This window comes from Palaemon carinicauda, chromosome 8 (assembly GCF_036898095.1).
Source record: "Palaemon carinicauda isolate YSFRI2023 chromosome 8, ASM3689809v2, whole genome shotgun sequence".
Taxonomy (NCBI): Eukaryota; Metazoa; Arthropoda; class Malacostraca; order Decapoda; family Palaemonidae; genus Palaemon; species Palaemon carinicauda.
The window spans coordinates 119,681,737-119,694,236 of record NC_090732.1 but is presented as its reverse complement, the minus strand read 5'-3'; the positions used below and the strand labels follow the sequence as shown (position 1 = coordinate 119,694,236).

At 33.6% G+C, this 12,500-nt stretch overlaps 1 protein-coding gene across 6 annotated transcripts in view; it reads left to right on the top strand.

Moving 5' to 3' along the window:
* Dab (DAB adaptor protein) overlaps window positions 1-12,500 on the top strand; it is a 251,004-nt gene that overhangs the window by 120,641 nt on the left and 117,863 nt on the right. Inside the window, exon 1 of one of the 6 annotated variants that reach the window (XM_068378853.1) lies at window positions 554-3,164. The exons of the other annotated variants lie outside the window; for them this stretch is intronic. Coding sequence (XP_068234954.1) covers window positions 3,089-3,164 — 76 coding nt within the window. The 5' untranslated portion in view covers window positions 554-3,088. Of the gene's footprint in view, window positions 1-553; window positions 3,165-12,500 lie in introns of those variants that run through there. 6 annotated transcript variants of the gene reach the window in all.

Here is a 12,500-nt window from a genome sequence, read left to right as displayed (position 1 = left end):
AATTAGAAGGGTCACTATCATTTGGCCTACCGGCGCACCTGATAAAACAGAGGCTTACACGGGAATGAAAGAGAGGAAGAGAGAAAGAAAACAAGAGACTGGCGTAAATTGTATTTATGTCTGTTTAGGAACGTAGTGTTGAGTTGGTAACACTGTGTGTGTTTGTGTGTGTATGTGTAAGGAAGGGGTGTATTGGGAGGAGACTGGGTGGGTATGTGTAGGGTTGCAATGAGAGAGAAAGAGAGAGGTGAGGAGTGAGTGAGGGGAGTTCATGGACTGAGGGGAATAGAGAGAGAGAGAGAGAGAGAGAGAGAGAGAGAGAGAGAGAGAGAGAAGGGGTGTTGGGAGGGGATAGAGAGAGAGAGAGAGAGAGAGAGAGAGAGAGAGAGAGAGAGAGAGAGAGAGACTTTGTGAGGGAGGGAGGGAGGGATGGGGGGTCAGGTGATCGATAGCGGGGGAGACGCACACGCTGCCTCATTCACCATGTTTGCTGATGCGGTGTCTCTTGAACGCTTTCCTTCTGCCTCGACCTGACATTAGGTTTCCATCTATCGGGCAGCATCCTTCTCGCACTTCCCTCAAGGTTCAGACAGAACTCCGAAGGCCTCCCTCCATACCAAGGATACAGATAAAGGGCGGCACCCCTTCTCCTCTCTCCCTCCCCCCTCAGCCGTTGCCTCCTAGGGAGGCGCGAAAGAGCATAAAGTGAGTGTGTGTGTGTTGAGGAGACGACGCTGCTGCTGCTGCTGCTGCCGGAGACAGATCAATGGTGTGTAGTGCCAGCCCCAAACACGTCGTCGTCGTCTTCGTCGTTCACGCCGCTTCTATCGCTGCTGCTGCTGCTGTTGCTTTTGCTATTTAAGGCCGCCTTTCCCTCCTGCTTCTCCTCGGCTGTCGAAGCTGCTCTACTCGAGCTGGTGTTGTTCCTGCCTTCGACAAAGGCTGTCTAACTGGAACTGGTGTCTCTCTCCCCGCTTCTGGTCAGGGCTGGTGTCGAGCCCACCTCGTCTCGGTCTTCCTGGAGGCGGTGGTCTTGCCTTGCATGAAATGTAAAGGGAAGCACAAGCTTAGAAGAGAGACGTAGGCGTGTGTGTACGTACGTACGTGCCAACGTTCTGAGGAGATGTAGTCGTGCTGCAGTTTAAAGCTTGGCAGAGCACGGCAGCCTTTGGTAAATGATCGGCTGGATTTTTTTTTCTCCGTTACTGATTACTGGTGAAAAGGAGAACACCAAGAAAATAAGTGTAGAGTGATGGTGTTGGCCACTGAAAACGTGACTATTCGATGGTGTCACGTAGTAGTGTGATGTGAGTCCGTCTGAAAACGTGGGTTGGCCGTGATGTGATCCCAGATTCGACTTGGATGTGGGGAGGGCCATGAGTGTGGAGGGTAGTAGGCTTTTTAGGCCCTGTGTGAAGTAAATAGGAAAAGGAAAGAGAAGGAGGCACGTACTTACTCCGCACTCTCTCTCTCCCTCTCTCTTTCACACGCTCATTCACGCAAATGCCACTGCCGCCACCCACTCAACCCTCTGCACGCCCTCACAGAATATCGCGTGCCCTTCCAGGGAATATCGTCGCCAGTCAAAAAGAGACGAGGAAGACTCCCATTCCTATTCCCACTTCTGTCGCCACTGTTTCTGCTTTAAATCGGACCCAGTATAACACGCCATTCCTGACATCATGGTGAAGTAGAAACCGTTGTGGCTGGCTCTTCCTCATCCTGTTCCTTCGTCCTGCATCCTCTTGTGTCCTCTTCCTCATCCTGTTTCTTCTCGGTCTCCGCCGTCGTAGTTATCTCCCCTTTGTTGTTGTTCAGTGTTTACATGACTCAAAATCCTTTGTAAGCTAAGCTTTATAATTGAGCTCCCGGGAGAAAGCAAAATAGACCGCTCTAAGAAAATAATAATTTTTCTCTACTTTGCCAAGAAGTTGGTGTACAGATTTTCTTCCTGGGCCTGAAAAGGAAGAAGGCACATCCGACCGCGCCCCCTTCTCGGATCGAGCGAAGGAAATGTGTTTTTCTCTGAGCTGAATATTATTAAGAGAAAGGTAATAAACAGACAGACAAACAGAAAATGCGTACTCTGAGAAAAAAACTCTTCCAACTTTTTAAGACTTCCACGAGAACTTAGATTTATGAACATGACTTCGTAATCCTGTCATTCCCCTTTCCTCCTCTGTTTATCAGTAAAACAAGCATTGTTAATCCGTTCTTTGGCCCCACTCTTCTGGCCTCTACTCCAAGAAGAAAAAAGTTACTCCGCTTCTGTACGCCGACAGTAAATACTCGACTGACTCGTGACAGTATGATATCGATGGTTGGAAAAGGTGACGTCTGTCTGAAAGTGGCCCATTGTTGTTATGTATGCATTTAATTGCCTGCTTGCCTGATGACCGGGTGCTCGGAGTGAGGAATTATTTATAGTTTTTTCATAGACTGTGATATTGGTTTTTGGCTATTTATACTCGTGTATCTCACATTGTGAGCTGAAAACGGTCGTTTAGTGATTGCTCACTGTGAAATGTCACAGAATATTTGTGTGAAGCCATACAGAGGTGCAGAGAAATTTGTGTCATATAATAGTTTAGGTGTTACGAGTATGATGTTTATGATGTGAAGGTCAGCTGTAAGAATTAGAGAAAATTTCTCTTGATCAACATAGTCATGGCTATTTCAGTGATGATACTGCCATTCGGTGATAATTACATTTGTAAATGTATATATCTGTTGCTTGAAGAAATATAGAGATGTTGACAGTATAACTGAAACAGAAAGCGTCATTCGATTTAGGCTTCGTCATAATGTCGTCATTAAAGTCAGATTCATCGTCGCCATGGCATCATAACTGGGAAAAAGTGTCCTTGTTTTTAAAGGTCAAATATCCTCCCCAAATGATGATTAGATTGTATGACGTATTCATAGAAAAAAAGAGCGTTATATAGTGAGTGATCGGGCCTTTATAGAAATGATTTATCAGCGATAGAAAAATAATTATTTTCGCTGAGTGTTGGAGTACGTTTTTATCGTCGTCTTCAATGTGATGTGTGTAAGTGTGTGTGCGTGTGTTTGTGTTTGAAAGCGCAAAATGCCCATCTATTCAAGCAACACCGACGTCTCAGGGTACGAGACCCTGAGCTCTCGTCGAAGGCACAATCTTTTCAGTAAGTAATAATGTCTTCTCTCTCTCTCTCTCTCTCTCTCTCTCTCTCTCTCTCTCTCTCTCTCTCTCTCTCTCTCTCTCTCTCTGTCTCTGTTCTTACTTGTTATAATTGCCCTTATTACATCTTTCTTTCATCCCGTTATTTGGTTTGATAATCGGATTTTTTTTCTTATCTGGACTCGTATGGAACCTCTAGCAATTATCAATAGGTCTCAGTTCCGGATAAATAAAAGGAAGGTCTGTATCGGCATAAGAAAGAACAAACTATTTTGAAAGGATGTCATAGACTAGCTTCATAAAGTGGGAACGTTATGAGATTGATATTATTATTATTATTATTATTATTATTATTATTATTATTATTATTATTATTATTATTATTATTCAGAAATGTGAAAGTCTCATGGATAAACCGTTAAGGTCTATTTACTTGGAAAGCAAGACTCAGTAGAATCAAATGTCCAAAACGGACAGTATGCCAAATTGATAAATTTATTTTAAAAAACTATTAACTCCATATGCAAAAATAAATTGACAAAGTTAACGAATAATGTTGCTGTAAAATAATATAGCCTAAACTGTTCATCATTAGCTGTACTGAATACTGGCGGGAATATGCCACTACAGGTTTACGGGGAAAAAGATGAAGCTTCTTGCTGCTATTAGGTTGTGTGGCAAGATGACAGATTCAGCATGATGGTATCAGTGATAAGCAAAACCGAATGATGCGCTGCAGTCGGTTTGGCGAAAAAATTCTAACCAGCAATGAAATTCTCCTATAATGTAACATTGAGTGCCAAAGAGGATATCCTGCGTTGGTTGTTGTTATCCTCTTTGCCAGTATTGGTATAACCCATCGAGTAATCTTGTCGGAAAGGGAAGGAGCTTTGGATGATTCTGATATCCCGACTTTCGGAGCAGTATTTCAGAATTTATGGCCCAAGAAATTTGAAGCATGTTGCTTTAATGCCCTCATCTTTGTAAATATAAGAAGCCGTACGAACAAATTTGTATTCCCCTTGCTGCATTTGGTATTGGTATATTTAGCATGAACTGTGAAAAAGAAAGCAAAGAGGTTAATGCCACACAAATATTATCAAATGATTTTATTTGCTTAGTACAAAGGAATGATAAAAAGATTTGAGGTCAGCTGTTTTAAGAATATATGATTTTAGCGGGATTCAGCATCATATTATGTTGATTGCCCATTCTAATCCATTCTATATATATATATATATATATATATATATATATATATATATATATATATATATATATATATATATATAAATATATGTATATATATGTATATATATATATATATATATATATATATATATATATATACTGTATTTATATATATATATATATATATATATATATATATATATATATATATATATATATATATATATATATATATTTATATATGTTTATACATATATATATATATATATATATACTGTATTTATATATATATATATATATATATATATATATATATATATATATATATATTTATATATGTTTATACATATATATATATATATATATATATATACTGTATTTATATATATATATATATATTTATATATATATATATATATATATATATATATATATATATATATATATATATATATATATATATATATATGTGTGTGTGTGTGTGTGTGTGTGTATGTATATGTGCATATATTGTTGAGGACATCATCATTTTAGTTTCACAAATGGAGGAGAGATTATGACAACTGTAACAAAAGTAGCTTTGTTTGCATTCTCTTGTTACTTTGTTTTGTAAACCCCTACTTGAAGAAGCTAAACTCACTTAAGCGTCTCTAAACTCGACCCAGATGAAAACTAAGAATAAAAACCGAATGAAATAGAACCCATTGGCATCAATTTTTATAATGCGAAGTTTATAAATAAGGACTTCAATGATAAGCAAAGGATAGGTAGTAAACAATCTTTTTGAATATTTGGAACACAAATTTTTTAAGGTTAGCCTTGATGTAATTAGGTTCACATATAAATAACATGACAACGTCATTTTGATTCCTGTATACCTCCTTTCTGTCAGCAATCATTTTTTATAAATTCGATGTCCTTAAAAGCATTGATCAGTAATCTTACAATCATTTAACGCATACAATGCTACTTCACTCCTCGTTTTTCTCGTCTTTCTCTGTACCTCAACGAAATCAACTAAGCATACAATGCTACTTCACTCCTCGTTTTTCTCGTCTTTCTCTGTACCTCAACGAAATCAACTAATTTCATTTGTCTCAATCGTTTAGTTAATGAACAAAACTTACACGGTAGCTAATTGCATACTTTTGTTAACTGATTCAGTGTGAAATTCTCTCCTGCCCTCACATATCCACTCATTCGGAACAAGCACCATGTTGCACAATTTCCTCTTGGTTTGAAAAAGGAAGAGGACGAAACCTTTCAAGTTTAGGAAAACTCGTCATTCACCTCGTTTAAAAATAAAAGGAATGACACGTGAGTTTTTATTTGGTTTAAATGTTTAAAGTCCGTTCATGAATGAGGCAAGGGACAGTGACATTTCCCTATCAAGCAGGGCAATGCCCTAGAAACTGAATATATTAAATATGATAAGCGCCCAAGCCCTTCTCCATCCAAACTAGGAGCAAGGAGGGCCAGGCAATGGCTGCTGATGACTCAGTAGATATACCTATGCTCTCACCCAAACCCCATATTTAGCTCACAAGGATGGTGAGGTTACAGCGACCAAAGGAACTAACGAGTTTGATCGGGACTCGAACCCCAGTCTGGCAATCACCAGGCAAGGACGCTACCACAAGGCCACCACAACCATAGAATTTCCCTTGTTCTTACATTGAAATGAGACTGGGCGAGAAGTTATGAAGAACAATTTTCGAAAATAGGGGCATCTACTTATGACTGTTTAGCTTCAAAGATTTTGTTTTTTCTGAAGGTTGATTAATAGTTTTCTGGAAAGTGAAAGTAAAATATAGTAGAATAGGAAATTCTATCTTAAACCACCAACGATAAGGCTTAAGCTATATTTTGCAGTTTTGTCTCCAAATTATAACAATAAATTCTTTCGACTAATATATGAACTATTTGCTTGCTCGTTATTATTAACTGGATCAATTGGAGTGTGATTTTTATGTCCACAAGTTAAACATGGCGTGTTTATTACAGCTTTCCAAACTATGAGACATCAAACCAACGTTATTATTAGTTTGCATTTTGATGCATTCTCTTGGAGTAGAGCTTATAAAGATTTCCGATAATTTCATGCATTTTCTTTATTGGAAGGGTGAACCAATGATTTCAGTCAGAGGATTTTATCACTGTAAAGTCACATTCTATAGTTTCCCATTTGGAGCAAAAGCTGAAGCTCATAGTTTATCAGTTGTTTTTACAATGGCGAAAGGTATTAATATATTTTCAGACTTAATTCAACCATTAAAAGAATATTTTGGTAAAGTCGCTAGTATAGTACATTGGCAAAATGTGAATGACGCATCTGTTGAAGACAATCAGGGGTGTGCCGAAATTCAAGACTGGCCTGCAATGTTGATAATAATACATATCTCAATGCTTAACATTGAAATTGAGAAGAGGCTCTGACATGCTAACTTTGACACATTTGCCTCATCACCTCCCTTATATAATAAGAAGCAAATGTTTGTGTGTATGTATGTATATATATATATATATATATATATATATATATATATATATATATATATATATATATATATATATATTTTACATACATTTTTTCGGTCACGCTCAGCTCTCTCCGTCCTTCTGAAAGGGCGGGAGGGAGTAGCCATACCCTGGTGAAAATGAGAGAGAGAGAGAGGAGAGGAGGAGAGAGAGGAGAGAGAGAGGAGAGAAGAGAGAGAGAGAGAGAGGAGAGAGGAGAGAGAGAGAGAGAGAGAGAGAGAGAGAGAGAGTATTGCTTAAAGGGAGAATAGGACTACTTAGGAATGAAAGGTAAGAATAGGAAAAGTGACAAACTCAATAATATGTACTGGGAGAATAAAATCAGTGTCCCAGAAATAGGAAAGTTTTGCATTTTTCGCCAAATCTTTGTGTAACATTAAGAGTATATGACTCAATTATTATTTGCACGTTAGGTTTACTGAAGCATATCCTTTCTTTGTAGAAGATTGGTAGGAGAGCATTGTTGGAAAAGAAAGGCTGGATTTCAAATCACTGTAGATGAAGCGCTAAACCATTGACAGAACGTAGACCTGGGAATATAATGGGACGGAATCGTGTAGGTGCTGCTTAAACGGCGAAAGTAGCAGACATTGGACCGTCATTAATTCAATTTTAAATATTACTTAAGATGAATAAAGTCACGAGCCCAAAACTTTTCAGCAGAGGATTTTGTTACCGCTAATGAAAACTAAAAATCTTCCATAAATGACCAAATGTCTTCAAAAAGAAAAGAACGTAAATTGGTGATTATTCCTTTTTCAAAGCTGCTCTGATCATATGAGATTTGGAAGTTAGCTTCAAGATATTTGAAAATCTAGAGTAAAACTTTTAAAAAGAAAATGTGAGGGTTATGAATTCCTCAGTGCAAGAAAACTGCCCTTTCTATGTTTTTATATGACCAGACAACAACTTAACACAAATGAATCCAGCATTTTGTGTAAACCTGACACAGGCAGTTAATGTTTACTTTAAACAAAAAGGATTGCTTCAAAGATGGGAAGATGTTTAACAATGGTTACTATTAGATAATTTTAAAGAAGCTTTAAGAAATTAAACCAAATAATTACATCGGAATACAAAGACTTTTTTTTTGCTACTGGTCCAACTCAGGCATAATTTATGATTTGCCAAAGGTATGCAAGTACGCCAGTTTGCTTTGCGTTTAAAAAATCATCTAAAATATTTTTATGAATAGGAAAGTATGAAATAAGAGTGCAGTTATTTCGATGTCAGTCTTGGCATTTCCTTGCAATACTGTTTAAAAAATTGGAAACCATTGTTATATCATCCAAAATATACGCCAATAAATTTAAGGAATTAATTACATTGCCGGTTAACGACATTTAACATTGTTATAAACAGATAGGAGAACTTTGAACAATAGTTCTATACATTTATTTTTATATATTCAAGAGTTATGAATTAGGTAATTTATTGACGACATTTCATGAAATGGTTTTACCGACGCTATTTTTTCTTAAAATATACACTCCATCTCTTAAATTATTCCGATTCAAGAAGATTGCATTCTTCCTAAAGATGTCATTCTCGGATTACAAAAAAAAAAAAAAAAAAAAAAAAAAAAAAAAAAAAAAAAAAAAAACAGGTATTTTACGAAAGAATTGTATTTTCTATATAACAAATATTTTCCGCAATATACTCCTTAGTTATTTTTTACAATTACAAAATAAAAAGATTGACCTATAAAAATAAAAGTGATCTCATTGTTTGAATCAGGAATTGTCATTTATGAACAATGTCAACTAGCACTACTAGTAGATGGCATTGTTGACAATTGACAATTCCTGATTCAAACAATGAGATCACTTTTATTTTATTGATCAGTCTTTTTATTTTGTAATTGTTGTAAAAAATAACTAAGTAGTACATTGTGGAATATATATATATATATATATATATATATATATATATATATATATATATATATATATATATATATATATATATATATATATAATTTTATTTATTATATATATGTATATATGTATATATATATATATTATTTTATATATGTATATATATATATATATATATATATATATATATATATATATATATATATATATATATTGCTTAAATCAGTTTGAAAGTATTAAAGGCAAAACATTGTAGAGTGAAGAAATATACGAATTTATATATTCATTTTCATGAAGTTATCGTGTATTTTTATTCACTAGAAGAGCTTCAATTTAATTTTGAGAAATCTTGTTATCATTACCATTATCATGCCAATTTGATTTTTATCCTTCCCTGAATAACGTCGGCCTGTGAACAAATAATATTATTATTATTACTTGCTAAGCTACAACCCTAGTTGGTAAAGCAGGATGCTATAAACCCAAGGACGCCAAAAGAGAAAATAGCCCAGTGGAAAAGGAAATAAGATGAAGATGATAATTCCTTTATTGTGTTTCCTGGTTTTAGCAATTAACAAAGCTGTAATTAATTATAATGCATGTCAAGTACTCTTGGGTATATCAGTGTCTTTCCCGTAATTATAATTGGCCATATTTGGAGAATCGTAGTTGAATGTCATAATTTTATTGAATTTCTGATTTACTTTTTATTTTTTTTATTCTCAAGGTGTAATTTATTATTATTATTATTATTATTATCATTATTATTATTATTATTATTATTATTATTATTATTATTATTATTATTATTATTATTATTATTATTATTACAGTATGTTTTATTTGCACACACTCTTACACTTGGGGCGATATATATATTTATTATGGTGATTGATTATGTTATGAACAAAGTAATGCAAGGGATGAATAATGGCATTTAATGGACTGTTAATGACGATTCACAAACATTTTCACCACGTTAAGGTATCCCCCTTCAGAAAGGGTAAATTTATGTATACTTTTATACCTATTATATATGTGTGTGCATATATATATATATATATATATATATATATATATATATATATATATATATATATATATATATATATATGTACACTATATATTTATATTATATATATGTACATATATAAACTGTATATATTAATATTATATATATATATATATATATATATATATATATATATTATATTTATATATATATGTATATATATACATATATATAGGCTATATGCAATATATATACGTATATAATATATATATATATATATATATATATATATATATATATATATATATATATATATATATATTTAACAGAAAAAACACATATCTCGTGAATTCATTTAAGCCCTATGCTTCCCGGGGATACCAGACGATTTATATATATATATATATATATATATATATATATATATATATATATATATATATATATATATATTTATGTATATATATATATTTATGTATATATATATATATATATATATATATATATATATATATATATATATATATAAAATGTATATAGATATGTGTATATATTTGATATTTATTTATAACAAGAACCACGCTGGCCACAGCGGATTTATGGTTGCGGGAGACTTAGTCTGATCGCTAAGAGCTAACCAACCTAGTATGGGTGGCCCTAACGATTAAAGCTTTGCTGATCATGGCGATACACAGAACCTTTCACCACGTTAATTTATCCCCACCCAGAATATCTAGTGAATTTTCTTTTTATGATAAATTACTCAAAATTACTCAAACCAATAATAAAATTGTACATTATAACATATTCCTTTTAGTTGTTGCTATTTAAGCGCACTCGTGACCTTTTCAGTCCTGCCTAGAAAATGTCATAGTATCCTATCCCAAAATAATTATCAAGTACACCAATAGTGTATTGTATAGTGTGTTTTGCGGATGAAAATTTTATTCTTTTATATATATTTATATATATATATATATATATATATATATATATATATATATATATATATACATATATATATATATATATATATATATATATATATATATATATATATACATATACATATATATATATATATATATATATATATATATATATATATATATATATATATATATATATATATATATATTTTTCCTACCAAATGCTTTGTGAAGTTACTCTTAACCCTAAAAGGAATCTTGAACCAATCATTCAATTAGCATAAGATATCATTGATTATCATATTTCGTAATGTACACTATTCTTAGGGAAGATTCTGTGATGTCAGAACACCATTTAGCTGTTAGTAAGGTTTCTTATTTTTATCGTGATGATCGTGTTAATGCCAAATATTTTTGGTGTCTTTGTCTACCATTACTGAACTAATGTTATCACTGTGGATATCACCAACTTCCCTTGGTTTTTATTATTTATGTCAAATTGGCTTGAATTGGTCGTTCACTTTTTCTTACAAAAGTAAATGCAATTTCGATCATCCTAGGGTAATATCCGGTTCGTCTATCTTTCATTAGATTTTCTTATGACATGGAACTTGCATCAGTGCGTTTGTACGGCTTTGCTACCTCAGTAGTGCGTGATGTTCGTTATGCAAATCGTTGTGTTGTTCTATACTTTTCACTCTTATTACCAGAAGCTTCTATTGTATACTCGAAAACTTCATGGAAGTACTTTTAATGCATATGCATGTAATCATATGGCTTGCAATAGTTCTTTAGAATGATCTGCACCATTGCCATAGTTTTGTTAACTCGTATAGAGGAATATACATTCAGGTATTTATTAATGATATTTATTTGATGGATCATTTTCCGTATGGTCTTCTGATATGTTGAAGCTTGGGTTGAAAGTCGCTGATATATTTTACATACATGTATAATTAATAGAATCGTTCAGTATGAAGGGTGATTTTATTCAATCATCGATTAGTTACTCTTGCGCTGGTGGTATTTACCCCCTACCCCTACCGCTACCCCTACCCCTATAGCATAAAAAAAAAAAAAAAACTCAAGGTCCTTGAAAATCAATAGCGAAGTCTGTTGTCTTGTATCACACGTCGCTAAGTTCATCGCTTCGAAAAAGTACTCTCGATCCAGTTTTAGGATCTAAAAGGAAATTAAAAAAGGGCGACTTTTTATGTTTTGACTTTTTTAATGTTAGGCAGCCTATAAATATTTTCTTGTTATATTGTAATTTTATAATCATTTTTCAAGGTGATTACAGTAGGCGGCAGTGATGTAATCATTGATACCCATGTATTTAAGCAAGTTTATCATCATAACATATTAACGATGGACAGCCTATGTAATTATCTCAAAAAGAAACATTCATAACGTCTCTGCGGTCAGTAAGCTTTAATTCTTTCATGTCTTGTGTGTCATGTATATTTTGTGTTTCAATTGAAGTCGTGTGCAGCTTTGCCCTCGTCAACTATCGATTGTGTTGGTTGTTGGGTTGGGGTGCGTGGCATGGCTTGGCTGGCCTCCTTTCAGTTTGTCTCTCTAATTTGCAATCAGGGAAATTATACGAGCTTTGATTAAAATAGAATCCCTGTCATAAGGGATGATATGCAAATGACCATCTTCTAAGATGAAAATTTTGTTAGTTCAGTTTTAGGGACGGGTTAGCTTCAAGAACTTTGTGTATATACAGCATTTGTTATGTGTAGATGATTACATTTATGTATTATTAACTTTTGAACAGACGAATATATATT